Source organism: Hordeum vulgare, unplaced genomic scaffold (assembly GCF_904849725.1).
Source record: "Hordeum vulgare subsp. vulgare unplaced genomic scaffold, MorexV3_pseudomolecules_assembly, whole genome shotgun sequence".
In the NCBI taxonomy this organism is placed as follows: domain Eukaryota; kingdom Viridiplantae; phylum Streptophyta; class Magnoliopsida; order Poales; family Poaceae; genus Hordeum; species Hordeum vulgare.
The window spans coordinates 39,073-56,065 of NW_025422707.1; the positions used below are offsets into that span (position 1 = coordinate 39,073).

Sequence of the window (16,993 nt, forward strand, 5' to 3'; positions counted from 1 at the left end):
GGTAAGAAGGGGTTTCGTTCTAGTGCCCGGAAATAATATTCCAAAGCCTTTGTATGCTCTCCATTGCTTGTGTGTATAAGGCCTATGTTATAGAGTATATAACTTCGATCATAGGGATCGATTTCTAGTCGCGTAGCTTCATAATAATTTTGCAAAGCTTCCGCATAATTTCCTTCGGATTGAGCCAACATCCGTTACGGTCGTTCATTCTATTCAAAAAATCTCCGTTCCAAAACCGTACATGAGGTTTTCATCTCATACGGCTCCTCCCTTCTGTACATAATAGTACTAAGCGAAATAATCTTAATCTATAGAATCAAAATAGAATTAGTCCCGTCTCATTATGAACCGAAAGGGGCTGGTATTTTTCCAAGAAATCTCTAGCCAACCTTCCCACAAGAGGTTTTTCTTAACACCAATGAATTCTATTAATGCTAGAGGAAAACGATAGCTCCAATAATTTCTTTGTTCTCAACGCCTCCTATTTAGAGGAATTAGCTACTTCAACGATCTTTGATGGTTATAGGGGTATCCAAAGTACAAACCTGATGGTTGTTTGTTATCCCAACCATTCTTCCCAGCCCTGATACCGATCAGGAAAGGGGTAATTTCTACCAAAGTTTTTCTCTTGTTGATTCCTATTTCTAGGTGTAGTGCTTTTCTCCCCTATGCTGCCTACGGATACTAATAGAGTGGCCTGTAATCCATACCATACCATATCCTGTAGGTGTAACCTTTCGCTCAATACTCAAATCTACAATTGAAGTATCTGAAGCCGCATCAATCGAGGATACACGACGGAAGGAATTGTTAGTTCGCCTCACCTTCCCGAAGCGTGGGTTTGCTTGCTTTACAAATTTGGTTCTCTCTATGCCAACCCCTTTTCTTTTTCCTAAGACTGAGGTATAGGTAGGTCTAAAAAAAAGCAAAAAAAAAAAGAGTCAAATCGCACCATCTCTATAATAAGTAAATGCCTTTTTTTCTCCTGAGGTTGTCGGAATTATTCGCAATAAAATATTGGCTATAATTGAGAAGGTCTTATCAATGAAATTTCCATTTACACGGGATCTAGGCATAATTCCCAAGCCATTCTATATAGAATTGTTTTCATTCCTTCACAAAATAACATAAAAACAAACACATTCGATTCTTATAATTATAAATAGATTGATCCATATGCTCTAAATCCATATGTTTTAAATGGATAAGAGAGATATGGATTTTCCGCTCAGCTCAAATTGTATCCTTTTCCTTCTGCTTGGACACGAAGAGATATGCAATATTTGACTAAGACTGGATTTCATTCCACTTTCCTATTTCTGAACAACAACTTATGTCATCAACTATTTCGTGTTTTCAAAGTTATTAATTGTCTCATACTCTATTTTTGATTTCAATGGTGTAGCGTATCTTATGCAAACGGAATTCTAAGGTTTCTTTATTTTATTATGCAATAAGAAGAATTCTTGCATTCTCTTTTTCTTTAGTTGCGGGAAAACCTAAATTAAAACTTTTATTTTATAGCGAGCGCAATTTCTAGTAAAAAATCCTGTATCCTTCCACCTAGATCAAAAGGAATTTTTCCAATAGAACTAGGGAACCCCCGAGCGGTTGCGGTTGTACCTGTACTGCAGGAATAAGAAAACTCGCTATTCACTCAGTTTATTTTCCATAATAAGTTATGTAGGAAAGATGGCCGAGCGGTTCAAGGCGTAGCATTGGAACTGCTATGTAGACTTTTGTTTACCGAGGGTTCGAATCCCTCTCTTTCCGTTTTTCTTAATTCATCAACGTTAAGGATCACAATGTATCAAATCAAATAGCAATTTATTCCAGTAATAATATCTTATATTATCTTATTTTTATTTAATAGAAATTAAAAATTCTCTATAGCAAATTACTGTGGTATGTAAACATAGAGGAAAAAAGCAAAAAGGATCCTAATCCTAGGGTTAATCAATTTTAGCTAGTTGATGGGAAAATACGAATTAATGGTAATGGTCTTAGGGCTATTTAGTTCGGGGAAAGGGGAAGGGGAAGAAAATTCTATGAACCTTTCCTTTTTTCATTAAGTTCAAGTCTGACGAGAGTAATATTCTACAACTAACAACTCATTTATTTTGAGACCGACCCACTTCCTATCTAGGATTTTATTTACTAGTCCTTTATATTCCAATGTGTCAATCGTCAAATGGCTTGGCAATTTCCCCGGGTCCGATGAAGCAATATAATTTTGAACCAGACCTTTTGATCTTTGGTTATCTTTCGTAGTAATAATATCTCGGGGTTTGCAACGAAAACTTGGTATATTGACTATACGGCCATTAACTAAAATATGTCTATGGTTGACTAATTGGCGGGCCCCAGGAATGGTTGAAGCCATACCCAATCGAAAAAGGATATTATCCAAACGCATTTCAAGTAATTGTAGTAAAACCTGGCCTGTTGACCTTTTTGCTTTTCCAGCGATATGTACATATCTAAGTAATTGTCGTTCTGTCAGACCATAATGAAAACGCAATTTCTGTTTTTCTTGAAGACGAATACGATATTGCTCCTTTTTCCCAGAATTGAATTTTTTTTTAAGATTACTTCCGGATTTAGGTGTTTTTCTAGTGAGTCCTGGTAAAGCTCCCAAACGGCGTATTTTTTTTAAACGAGGTCCTCGATAACGGGACATGAAGACTCCTTTTTTTTATTGAAATTTCATTTTACACAATTAATTTCATTGTATTTACATTACAGAATACATCGAAATTAAAACTGAATTAAACTACAGGATAAACAGAGTAAAATCAACTAAAGTACCACAAAAAATGGAATTTCATCAAAATCTGTATTTTTTGTATTTTTTGTATATATATTATTTATTTTATTGTTTTGTATCTAGCAAAATAGTAAGGTAAAAAACATAAAAGATCCTGGATTCTCCATTTAATTCGGAAAAAAAGAGATTCTTGTTCGTAGAACATCGATAGAGAAAAAAAAAGCCGACTATCGGATTTGAACCGATGACCCTCGCATTACAAATGCGATGCTCTAACCTCTGAGCTAAGTGGGCTTACATAACGGAAATAGTGTAACAAATAGAAATAGGTATAGTATAGGAAATCCGTAAAATCTCAGATATTAGTTATTACTCTTAGCTATTAACTAGTTCTAAATTTGAAGTTCTACTTATAAAAAAATACTAAATAAAAAAATACTAAAACTTCTTAAAGATAAAGTTAGCTTGATATGCTTAACTATAGGATATTTAAAAAGAAAATTATAGACTTTATGGGTATTTTCATTCGATCATTATAGACTTTATTATTTGTTAATAATTTGAGGATTAATATTTCACTAAGGGGAACATAAAGTCAGAGTAAATAAAATTGATAATTCTGATTAGAAAAAAAGAATAAATATCCAGCGTTATAGTATAATTTCGAATACTATAAAAAAGTAAGACGGGAGGTGGGGGAGATAAAAAGTTTTGGATATATTGATTCGGATTGAATTGCAAATACATCAAGGATAGAATCAATGTAATTCAGAATTGCAATAAGCAAGCGGGGTCTCTCAAATAGAGTCGAACTGAACTGCTAGACTACGTTGAGTGATGAACTCAATGATTCAAAAAAAAAACTAAGAGATGGATGAAATTACACAAGGAATCCTGGTCTCAAAGAAGAGGGAAGTGGGGATATGGCGAAATCGGTAGACGCTACGGACTTGATTGTATTGAGCCTTGGTATGGAAACCTGCTAAGTGGTAACTTCCAAATTCAGAGAAACCCTGGAATTAAAAAAGGGCAATCCTGAGCCAAATCCGTGTTTTGAGAAGGGATTCTCGAACTAGAATACAAAGGAAAAGGATAGGTGCAGAGACTCAATGGAAGCTGTTCTAACGAATCGAGTTAATTACGTTGTGTTGTTAGTGGAATTCCTTCTAATTCTAAATTAGAGAAAGAGGGGTTTTATACTTTATACATTTAATAAACACGTATAGATACTGACATAGCAAACGATTAATCACAGAACTCATATTATAATATAGGTTCTTTATCTTTTTTAAAATTTCAAAATAAAATTCGAAATGATTATGAAATAAAAAACTCATATCATAATTTTATTTTGAATTATTGTGAATCCACTCCATTCGAATATTGAATAATCAAATTCTTCAATTCAAATTCAAAGTTTTGAGAACTTTTAAAAAGAAAGTGGATTAATCGGACGAGGACAAAGAGAGAGTCCCATTCTACATGTCAATACTGACAACAATGAAATTTCTAGTAAAAGGAAAATCCGTCGACTTTTTAAGTTGTGAGGGTTCAAGTCCCTCTATCCCCAAATCCTCTTTTTTTTTCTTTTTATCAATGGGTTTAAGATTCATTAGCTTTCTCATTCTACTCTTTCACAAAGGAAAGGAATGCGAAGAGAACTCAATGGATCTTATCCTATTCATTGAATAGATTTCTTTTTTATTAGAGTATCGGCAAGAAATCTTGGTTATTCACTCTATTTTTAAGTATTATTTAAGTAAACCATGCACAATGCATAGGGCTACCCCCCCCCTTTCAAATTTTGAATTTGAAATACTTTAATTGATTTTTTAGTCCTTTTAATTGACATAGATACAAATACTCTACTAGGATGATGCACAAGAAAAGGTCAGGATAGCTCAGTTGGTAGAGCAGAGGACTGAAAATCCTCGTGTCACCAGTTCAAATCTGGTTCCTGGCAGAGAAAAAAAAAGATCCACCGAATAGGTATTGATCCAAATACCTCGAGATGGATTGTGATACATATTTATTAATAATATATAATATAGATAGAGTATGATTTATTCATCTAAGTGGATAAATCTATAATATAAATATAGAGGCACTTCTTTTTAGAGAAGTTTTAAAATATACCCTTTCTTTATGATAAGGAAGGGGGTGAGATTAGGTTCCCCTTTATTTTTTTGCGTTTCTTTATTTTGTATTCCACTATTCCGACGAATATTTTTTTAGTCTTGCTTATCTTTATCTTATCTTATTTTCCTAGTTGTGCTAAGTCATGTGCGCGATACAAAGTTCCTGGTAGAGAACTTCTTTGAGTCATCCTATTTTTCTGTTCATATGAAGGAAATTAATATGTGATTTTCAAAATAGGGGAATCCAAATGAAACCCTTTTTTGGCTCAGTCTATCTGGAATGCTTTTGTATAATAGGAATTAATTATAAATAGGTATTCCGTTTCATCTAGGAAAAGAACCTAAAAATATTCCTTGACTTGAATAAAATCTGGAGTTGTGTTGTATAAGTGAGCACGAATTTCTTATCATTCAATGAGCATCTTGTATTTCATAAAAATTGGGGGTTATATAGTCCTTACGTAAGGGCCAGCCTATCCAACTTTCAGGCATTAGGATACGTTTAAGGCGCGGATGATTATCATAAGAGATTCCCACCATATCATAAGATTCGCGTTCTTGAAAATCGGCACTTCTCCAAATCCAGAAGACAGACGGAATTCTAGGATTATCCTTTTGGGCAAAGACTTTTATGCAGACTTCTTCTGGATTATCTATACCGTATTGTATTCTTGTAAGATGATACACGCTAGCTAAAGATCCACCGGGTGCTACATCATAAGCACATTGGGAGCGTAAATAATTATAACCATATACATATAAAATGACAGCAATGGAATCCCAATCCCCTGCTTTTATTTGTAAAGTCTCTATTCCTCGGTGATCAAAGCCCAAAGATCTATGAACCACCTCATGTTTGACTAGCCAATTAGATAACCAACCCTGCTGCATTGTCTTCATCTCTCCCTCTTTGTATAAATATTTCCCATTTCGGATGCAAGTTTGAAAGATTGCTCTGCTTTTTCTTTTTCTACACAAAAGAGCCCCCCCCTCCTAATTCACTAATTTGTAGGAAGGTACTGGACTTTTGGATTTTAAAAAAGTTTCAGAAGATATATCTAATGTCGATGGTGATTGATAGAGCAATTCTTGCTCATAAGTTCCTGTATGAGTACTGCGCCTAACATAAAGCTTGTGACTGGTAGTAAAACATCTTTTTTTATTTTGAGATAGAGTTCGATCCTCAACTATTTCTCGCGATATCTTCTTACGAAGTTTTGTTAGGGCATCTATAACTGCCTCCGGTTTAGGAGGGCAGCCCGGCAAGTAGACATCCACAGGAATTAACTTATCAACTCCCCGAACAGTACTATAGGAATCCGTACTGAACATTCCCCCTGTAATAGTACAGGCTCCCATAGCAATGACGTATTTTGGTTCAGGCATTTGCTCGTATAATCTCACTAAAGACGGAGCCATTTTCATTGTTACCGTACCGGCTGTTAAAATTAGGTCTGCTTGCCTAGGACTTGATCTTGGTACCAATCCATAACGATCAAAATCGAATCGTGAACCTATTAATGAAGCAAATTCAATGAAACAACAACTGGTACCGTATAGAAGGGGCCATAAACTGGAGAGTCTTGACCAATTCGAAAGATCATTTAGTGTAGTTGAAATAACAGAATTGGAACTTGTTTGGTCAAGTAAGGGAAACTCAATCAAATTCATAACTGTCTCAATAGAATCTTTTCCTTCTTTTTTTTTGTCTAAATATTCAGTTAAGACCATTCCAAGGCTCCTTTTCGCCATGCATAAACTAAACCGACAACTAAGATAAGCACGAAAATCAAAGCTTCGATAAAAACGGATACACCCAATACGTCGAAACTCATTGCCCAAGGGTATAGAAAGACGGTTTCCACATCAAAAACAACAAAAACGAGCGCAAACATATAATAGCGTATTCGGAATTGTACCCAAGCCCCTCCCATGGGTTCTATACCCGATTCATAACTAGAAAGCTTCTCTGGTCCTTCACTAACCGGGGCTAAAAGCCCTGAAATCGAAAATGCCAAAATAGGAATAAGGCTTGCTATTATTAGAAATGTCCAAAAAATATCATATTCGTGAAGCAGAAACATAATGTACTCCCATTAATGTGGAATAGGCGGAACTTAAATTAGTCAATTCAATTCAGCATTGTCAATTTATCCAGAACTTCTCTCTTTTCCTCGGTGAAACAAGAATCTTTTTTGTTCAAACAAAAGCGCTTAGTTTAGCCTTTGTTTCCTCTGTGCTGCATCTTCTTTAAAGATTCATCCAATGGAATCCCAACTCCCTTTCTTTTGGATTTCCATTCTATTTAGATATGGTGTATGTAGATCTAATTCTTATATAAAGAAAACTTTATCGTTTCACTTTGTCTCGCTTTCTCTAGAATCTCTATAAAAAAAGAATAGCTCTATCCTTTATTTACTATTTAATAATAATAAGAGACTATTAAATAAAAATGAGAATACTACTAATTAGAATAATTAGAACCTAATTAAGATAGTAGGACTAATCTATGCAGTATAATGAGAAGTAATACTATAAAAATAAAAATAAAGAACTCTATTTCAGAACTATGAGACAGAATATTCTGTTTTCTTATTTACTCTTTACTTTATTTTTTCTATTTTTCGTTTTTCTTTTCCTGTCTGTATGATTTTGATTTTCGATGAATGAGCCTTTGGTAATGCTTTTATCTCTATTCTATGTCGCAGGCGCCTATCCAGTCTATAAACAAATACTAATGCGAAAATGAAAACTATACTAAACTAAAGAAAACATAGGATAGAGATCCTAAAATAGAAAAAAGGGCATATTAGGGCTATACGGATTCGAACCGTAGACCTTCTCGGTAAAACAGATCAAACGGATTATTATCGAAATGATTTGAACTGTTTCAAAGACCCAACATGCATTTTTTTGCATTGGGCTCTTTCATAAACTGATTTAAAGATCAGTTAGTCCACCATAGTTTTTCTTTACGGAAAGATAATGAGATGGCTCCCTGTGCTCTGATTGATTTTTTGTATTATGATCTATCTAGGAGCAATACCAAAGTGTTTCAAAGGAGGATTACCTTGACTTAGGTCTGCCTCTGGTCTAAATTAAATCAACCTAAGTGAAATGGAGTCTCTATCGTTCCACTGCAAGAGTTAACTATGAGACTTCATACACCTTAAAGTTCATAGAACGAAAAGAAGTTTTTTGGAGGCCCTTATCCTCATTACGCCTAGCATTTAGTGGGCTGGATATTTACCTTATCAACTAGCAAATCCATAAGGGTTCTATTTGATTAGGCACCTGAATTGGCACCTGAATCGGACTGAACCGACTGTTTGTCAGGCTACTGTTCTCCTATTCTCTCGAATCTATGAAGTAAGACATTGATTTTGCAATAAGATCGATTATGTTCATTGCATAATAAGCTCCTTTGAAAAGCATTGGCGCACGTGTAAACGAGTTGCTCTACCGAACTGAGCTATAGCCCTTATCAGAGATATCTTAACATATAGAGAATTTCTTGTCAAGATGAATATTTTCTAATGCCAGAGGATATCCCTTTGATCTGTATCTGTTTAGTATTTAGTTTAGTATTTAGTATATAACAGACCAATAACAGAGCGGTATTGCTTAGAAAAGGGATTCAATATATAATCGATCGAAGTAATGGGTCTTCCTTTGTGGTGATAAATTGCCTACTTAACTCAGTGGTTAGAGTATTGCTTTCATACGGCGGGAGTCATTGGTTCAAATCCAATAGTAGGTAAGTAGGTAGAAAAATTACTAGATAGCATTGGACTTACTTCGCTTCGCTATCTAATAACTTTTTCTACCCCTCTTCCCTTTTTCTTTGTATCAACTATAAACCACTGGATTGTCTTCAATTGGATGGGGGAATCCAATTGACAGCCTCGATTCGTATCCTAGCTCGTCTGAGAGCGAGCTTCGCTTCAACCAAATCTTTCGTACCCTCAGCTTTACTCAAGTTAGCTTCGGCTATTTCAAGTGCCTTTTGAGCTTCTTCCGGATCAATATCACTACCCAGTTCCGCATCATTTCCTAAAATGATGATCTCATTATTAACTATTCTCGCAAAACCGCTCCACAGAACCGCCGTTAACCATTGGTCGTTGAGGAGGCGTATTCTCAAAGGACCCATATCTACTGCTGTGTTAATAGGGGCGTGGTTTGGTAATACGCCAATTTGGCCACTATTCGTGGATAAAATGATTTCTTTCACTTCACAATCCCAAATAATTCGCTTAGGAGTCAGTACATAAAGATTTAATTTCATTTCTGCGATTTGTTCTCCTCTTCTAAGGTTATAGCTTTCGTGCTAGCTTCATCGATGTTACCCACCAAATAAAAAGCCTGTTCAGGTAGGCCGTCTAATTCTCCGGAAAGGATTAGTTGAAATCCCCTAATAGTTTCCGCAAGAGCAACATACTTTCCTGGAGAACCAGTAAAAACTTCTGCCACAAAGAACGGTTGTGATAAGAAACGCTCAATTTTTCTTGCTCTTGCTACAGTTAAACGATCCTCTTCCGATAATTCATCCAAGCCAAGAATTGCGATAATGTCCTGAAGTTCTTTGTAACGTTGTAAAGTTTCCTTAACTCTTTGCGCAGTTTCATAATGTTCGTTGCCAACGATCCGAGGCTGTAACATAGTTGATGTTGAATCTAAAGGATCTACTGCTGGATAAATACCCTTGGAAGCTAATCCTCTGGAAAGTACGGTAGTAGCATCCAAATGTGCAAATGTTGTGGCAGGGGCAGGGTCGGTCAAATCGTCCGCAGGTACATAAACTGCTTGAATCGAAGTTATAGATCCCTTTTTAGTAGAAGCAATTCTTTCTTGCAAAGAACCCATTTCTGTACTAAGAGTAGGTTGATAACCCACTGCGGAGGGCATTCTCCCTAATAAAGCGGATACCTCTGATCCTGCTTGAACAAAACGAAAGATATTATCGATAAATAAAAGCACGTCTTGCTTATTAACATCTCGGAAATATTCTGCCATAGTTAGGGCAGTTAAACCAACTCTCATACGAGCTCCCGGTGGTTCATTCATTTGGCCATAGACTAGAGCTACCTTTGATTCTTCAATATTTTTTTCATTAATTACTCCGGATTCCTTCATTTCCATATAAAGATCATTTCCTTCACGAGTCCGTTCCCCTACTCCACCGAATACGGATACGCCCCCATGAGCTTTAGCAATGTTATTGATTAATTCCATGATCAGTACTGTTTTACCTACTCCAGCCCCCCCAAATAGTCCTATTTTTCCTCCACGTCGATAAGGAGCTAAAAGATCGACGACCTTAATACCTGTTTCAAAGATGGATAATTTCGTATCTAACTCGATAAAGGCAGGCGCAGATCTATGAATAGGGAACGTTGCACTACTATCTACAGGACCCAAATTGTCAACAGGCTCCCCAAGAACGTTGAAAATTCGTCCGAGAGTAGCTCCACCGACCGGAACACTGAGAGGAGCTCCCGTGTCAATCACTTCCATTCCTCTCATCAACCCGTCCGTAGCACTCATAGCTACAGCTCTAACTCGATTATTTCCTAATAATTGTTGTACCTCACAAGTCACATTAATTTGCTTATCGGCAGTGTCTCTACTCTGGACTACTAAAGCGTTATAAATATAAGGTAACTTGCCCGGGGGAAAAGTGACATCCAGCACGGGTCCAATAATTTGATCGATACGACCTGTACTTTTTTCTTCACTTGTGGAAACCCCGGGACGAGAAGTAGTAGGATTGGTTCTCATAATTATCACATAATTAAAAAAAAGGAATTTGTCGAAATTTTTCTTTTTTTATTGTTGAATAATGCCAAATCAAATCAAAAAAAATCCAAAAGTAAAAAGGAAATGAATTAGTTAATTCAATAAGAGAGAAAAGGGGACCAGGACTTGATTTCGTTGCCCAAGCGAATCCCATTCAATCGTTTACTCATGGAATGAGTCCGTTGGAAAGTTCAATCAATCTTTTTTTCATATACATTTTGCCTTTTGTGGAGGATCTGTGCCTACTCTACTTTCCTATCTAGGACTTCGATATACAAAATATATACTACTGTGAAGCATAGATTGCTGTCAACAAAGAATTTTATTAGTATTTAGTTAGGTATTTGCATTCCAAATAAGAAAAGAGACCTATTAAGAACTTGTAAAATAAGGATTAGGGATTAATTTGGGTTGCGCTATACCTATCAAAGAGTATACAATAATGATGGATTTGGTAAATCAAATCCATGGTTTAATAACGAACCGTGTTAACTTACCATAACAACAACTCAATTCCTATCGAATTCCTATAGTGGAATTCCTATAGGATAGAACATACACAGGGTGTACGCATTATATATGAATGAAACATATTCATTAACCTAAGCATGCCCTCAATTTTCTTTAATGAGTTGATATTATATTAATTGAATATCCTTTTTGTTTTACGAGATTTTTGCTAAAGTTTCATTTACGCCTAATTAACATCGAGTAGACCCTGTTATTGTGAGAATTCTTAATTCAAGAGTTGTAGGGAGGGACTTATGTCACCACAAACAGAAACTAAAGCAGGTGTTGGATTTCAAGCTGGTGTTAAAGATTATAAATTGACTTACTACACCCCAGAGTATGAAACTAAGGATACTGATATCTTGGCAGCATTCCGAGTAAGTCCTCAGCCTGGGGTTCCGCCCGAAGAAGCAGGGGCTGCAGTAGCTGCCGAATCTTCTACTGGTACATGGACAACTGTTTGGACTGATGGACTTACCAGTCTTGATCGTTACAAAGGACGATGCTATCACATCGAGCCTGTTGCTGGGGAAGACAGCCAATGGATCTGTTATGTAGCTTATCCATTAGACCTATTTGAGGAGGGTTCCGTTACTAACATGTTTACTTCCATTGTGGGTAACGTATTTGGGTTCAAAGCCCTACGTGCTCTACGTTTGGAGGATCTACGAATTCCCCCTACTTATTCAAAAACTTTCCAAGGCCCGCCTCATGGTATCCAAGTTGAAAGAGATAAGTTGAACAAGTATGGCCGTCCTTTATTGGGATGTACTATTAAACCAAAATTGGGATTATCCGCAAAAAATTATGGTAGAGCGTGTTATGAGTGTCTACGTGGTGGACTTGATTTTACCAAAGATGATGAAAACGTAAACTCACAACCATTTATGCGCTGGAGAGACCGTTTTGTCTTTTGTGCCGAAGCTATTTATAAATCACAGGCCGAAACCGGTGAAATCAAGGGGCATTACTTGAATGCGACTGCGGGTACATGTGAAGAAATGATTAAGAGAGCTGTATTTGCGAGAGAATTAGGGGTTCCTATTGTAATGCATGACTACTTAACCGGGGGATTCACCGCAAATACTACTTTGGCTCACTATTGCCGCGACAATGGCTTACTTCTTCACATTCACCGTGCAATGCATGCAGTTATTGATAGACAGAAAAATCATGGTATGCATTTCCGTGTATTAGCTAAAGCATTGCGTATGTCTGGGGGAGATCATATCCACTCCGGTACAGTAGTAGGTAAGTTAGAAGGGGAACGCGAAATGACTTTAGGTTTTGTTGATTTATTGCGCGATGATTTTATTGAAAAAGATCGTGCTCGCGGTATCTTTTTCACTCAGGACTGGGTATCCATGCCAGGTGTTATACCGGTAGCTTCAGGTGGTATTCATGTTTGGCATATGCCAGCTCTGACCGAAATCTTTGGGGACGATTCTGTATTACAATTTGGTGGAGGAACTTTAGGACATCCTTGGGGGAATGCACCTGGTGCAGCAGCTAATCGAGTGGCTTTAGAAGCTTGTGTACAAGCTCGTAACGAAGGGCGTGATCTTGCTCGCGAAGGTAATGAAATTATCCGAGCAGCTTGCAAATGGAGTCCTGAACTAGCCGCAGCTTGTGAAGTATGGAAGGCGATCAAATTCGAGTTCGAGCCGGTAGATACTATCGATAAGAAGGTCTAAAAAAAAATAAACGAAATAAAAAGAGAAAAAAATAAGTTATGAAATGCAGTAATTCTTCTTTATTCTTCTAATTGATTGCAATTAAACTCGGCTCAATCTTTTTTTTTATAAAAAAGATTGAGCCGAATAAAAATAGATCATGATATGATCATGAGACTTGACAAATCGAGATTCGTCTATTCTATATATCTAGAATATATATATATATTAAGGTATAATACAATAAAGAAATAAAAAGAAAATAATAAAATATAGTAGTATCATATGATAATGGAATCAAATACGCAGTATTTACAGAAAAAAGTCTTCGTTTATTGGGAAAGAATCAATATACTTTTAATGTCGAATCGGGATTCACTAAGACAGAAATAAAGCATTGGTTCAAACTCTTCTTTGGATTAAGGTGGTAGCTGTGAATAGCCATCGACTACCTGGAAAAGGTAGAAGAATAGGACCTATTCTGGGCCGTACAATGCATTACAGACGTATGATCATTACCCTTCAACCGGGTTATTCTATTCCACTTCTAGATAGAGAAAAAAACTAAAGGAGAATGAATGAAAAAAGACATAGTTTGGAAGTTAGACCTTTTTATAAGACTCTCTTTCAATTTCAAAAAAGAGGACGTTTGAAACTTTTAACAGGCGTAATCGTGAGTCAACATGCTAGAACTAGATAAGGAAGTTTTCTATAACCTTAATAAAAAGGATAAAAAGGTAGTTTTAGTTTATGACTCCGATCAAGAGCGAGAAATCCTTGATTTGGGATTGGACATAGAACCTGGACCCATCGGAGAGACGTTGAAAGGAGCGTATCCTGATGGTAAGAATTATACTTTCGTGGAAATACAGCGCTATAGACTTCAGTGTGGTAGAGTAGACGTTTTGTTCCTAATTTTTCTGGACCAAACCTCCGCTCCGACCCAACGATACAATGAATTTTTTCTGTTCATATTCATAAATAAAAAAGATTAGGAATCGCAATGCTACTATATGCGTCCAGAGCAGTATTTTGAATACTATTCTTCTATAATCCATTATTGCGCGGGGTCTTACTAACAGGACTTCGCGGCACAGGACGGGTCTTCGTCGAAAAGCTAACACCACCCGGCATTTTCATACCCTTTCTTTGGGTGGTATATCGCCTTTAAAAGTCTAAGAGGGTAGTAGGGGGGATCTTAAGAGGGTAGTAGGGGATCTTAAGAGGGTAGTAGGGGATCTATAGTAGGTAAGATAATTTGCCCTTTGATTTTGATTGAATATACTATTTTTCTGCCTTTACCACGCATTATTGTATGCGCTTCTAGAGAAGTATGTATGCAGGAAGTAAATTCTAGTCGCTTTCTTTTGAATCCAATTTCAAATTAGATTAGAAAGATAGAAAGGCCATGAGGATGGGAAAATAAAAAAAATCTTTTTAATTAGTTCTCCTTTTTTGGAATTTTCTTATTATCCTTATCATTTTTTTTACAGAATATTTTGCAAACTAAAAAAATACAATAGTCAATATTCCTTATAATAGATATACTTAATTATATCATAAGAATCTTAAGATATTTTTCGACTAGATAGAAATAGTAAATTTGAATTGAGACACCTATTCCATGACGGATTTAAACTTACCTTCTATTTTCGTGCCTTTAGTAGGCTTAGTATTTCCGGCAATTGCAATGACTTCTTTATTTCTTTATGTGCAAAAAAAAAAGATTGTCTAGTATTTTTTAGTGTAAGTAATATAATATGGTAGGGTATGTGACTTTTTCTACACACACTTTCTACACACAAATGAAAAACGGCTATGGATGCAGATATAGGCTACGAGCATAAATGCATGAATATGCAGAGCTTGGTATAGCGAGTTTTTTTTTATTTATTTTAATTGAATCAACGAATATTTTTTGAATAGAAAGTCAATGTATCTAACCTATTATTTCACAGGAGTACTAGTTGCTGAAGGCGATTTCAGAATCAAAAAAAGTAAAGGCAAAATTATTTAGCTTATTCTCTCAATTTCAATCGACCGCTGCTGGATTTAGTATATCTAATATGAATTGGCGATCAGAACACATATGGGTAGAACTTCTAAAAGGTTCTCGAAAAAGGAGTAATTTTTTCTGGGCCTGTATTCTTTTTCTAGGTTCACTAGGATTCTTATTGGTTGGGACTTCCAGTTATCTTGGTAAGAATATTATATCTATACTTCCATCTCAAGAAATTCTTTTTTTTCCGCAGGGGGTCGTGATGTCTTTCTACGGAATCGCAGGCCTATTCATTAGCTCCTACCTGTGGTGTACTATTTTGTGGAATGTAGGTAGTGGTTATGACCGATTCGATAGAAAAGAGGGAATAGTTTGCATTTTTCGTTGGGGATTCCCTGGAATAAAACGTCGCGTCTTCCTTCGATTCCTTATGCGGGATATCCAATCAATTAGAATTCAGGTTAAAGAGGGTCTTTATCCTCGTCGTATTCTTTATATGGAAATCCGGGGCCAGGGGATCATTCCCTTGACTCGTACTGATGATAAGTTTTTTACTCCACGAGAAATTGAACAAAAAGCTGCCGAATTGGCCTATTTCTTGCGCGTACCAATTGAAGTATTTTGAGGTATCTTTTTTGAACTGAATTGAATGAAGAAAAGATAAATTGGAAGAAGAAAAGTTTTCTCAACATGGGGAGGAAGTCCCTTCGAAATTGGATTTGTTATTGTAAGGGGATTTTTAAGTATTTATCTAAAGGAAGGAACAAACGAGGATAAGATAAAATTATTTTAAATTTTTTTTGTCGAAGTTAGATATATTGCATACTATTCTTCTCTTCCATTTTCACCCGAAAGGGCTTTTTTTATTCTATTTCACTATTTCATTCCATCTAGATCTAAGAAAGAACCCAATGCACTGAAATTCCACTAATATACAAAAAAGAAGAATAGATACAGGGTATCAAACCTATAGAGTTTTTGCTTCAAAGAAATAGAAATATCATGAAATAGAAATATCATCATATAGAGTCAGGGAATGGAATAGAGTCAGCGAATGAAGCATATTCATTAACAACTCCATTTACAGATCAAAAATGAAAAAAAAGAAAGCATTGCCTTCTTTACTATATCTTGTATTTATCGTACTTTTGCCTTGGGGGGTCTCTTCCTCATTTAACAAATGTCTGGAACTTTGGATTAAGAATTGGTGGAATACCAGGCAATCCGAAACTCTCTTAACTGATATTCAAGAGAAAAGGATTCTAGAAAGATTCATAGAATTAGAAGAACTTTCTCTCTTGGACGAGATGATAAAAGGGAAACTAAAGACACATGTACAAAAACCTCCTACAGGAATACACAAGGAAATAATACAATGGGTCAAAATAAATAATGAGGATCATCTCCATATCATTTTGCATTTCTCGACAAATATAATCTGTTTGGCTATTCTAAGTGGTTCTTTTTTTCTGGGTAAAGAGGAACTTGTCATTTTGAATTCTTGGGTTCAGGAATTCTTCTATAATTTAAATGACTCAATAAAAGCTTTTTTTATTCTTTTAGTTACTGATTTTTTTGTTGGATTTCACTCCACCCGTGGTTGGGAACTAGTAATTCGTTGGGTCTATAACGATTTTGGATGGGCTCCTAATGAGCTTATTTTCACTATTTTTGTTTGTAGTTTTCCAGTAATTCTAGATACATGTTTGAAATTTTGGGTCTTTTTTTGTTTAAACCGTCTATCTCCTTCGCTTGTAGTCATTTATCATTCAATTAGTGAAGCATAAATTCATTTGATCTCCCGATATTAATATTAATCAAATTAGCATCTTTCTTTAGAAAGAAAGCCCTTTTCCATTTTACCAAAATTCTTTCTATTTATACCTGCTTTAAGGTATTCATCATTGCAGTACAAACTGTTGCAGTAGAATGCCAACAAATTCGTGTATAGGGAACTAGATTAGCTTAGCTAACCTATCTAATTTATTGTAGAAATTCTGGGATCTGTGATTGGACATGGAAAAATAGAAATACTTTTTCTTGGGTAAAGGAACAGATAACTCGATCGATTTCTGTATCGATCATGATATACGTAATAACTCGGACA

At 35.8% G+C, this 16,993-nt stretch overlaps 1 protein-coding gene and 3 non-coding genes across 4 annotated transcripts; 2 read left to right on the forward strand and 2 right to left on the reverse strand.

The window, feature by feature from the left end:
- Window positions 1-1,482: 1,482 nt before the first annotated feature.
- LOC123423018 (ATP synthase subunit beta, chloroplastic) lies at window positions 1,483-11,053 on the reverse strand. Its single transcript, XM_045107768.1, has one exon. The coding sequence runs from the start codon at window positions 10,684-10,686 to the stop codon at window positions 9,190-9,192; it is 1,497 nt and encodes a 498-aa protein (XP_044963703.1). The 5' UTR covers window positions 10,687-11,053; the 3' UTR covers window positions 1,483-9,189.
- Window positions 1,687-1,773, forward strand: TRNAS-GGA. Its single transcript has one exon. It is a non-coding gene; the product is annotated as a tRNA-Ser (tRNA).
- On the reverse strand, window positions 2,989-3,061 carry TRNAT-UGU. Its single transcript has one exon. It is a non-coding gene; the product is annotated as a tRNA-Thr (tRNA).
- On the forward strand, window positions 4,658-4,730 carry TRNAF-GAA. Its single transcript has one exon. It is a non-coding gene; the product is annotated as a tRNA-Phe (tRNA).
- Window positions 11,054-16,993: the final 5,940 nt, after the last annotated feature.

Coding starts and splice junctions, on each gene's coding strand:
- LOC123423018 (XM_045107768.1), bottom strand. CDS start 10,686: ATGAGAACCAATCCTACTACTTCTCGTCCCGGGGTTTCCACAAGTGAA.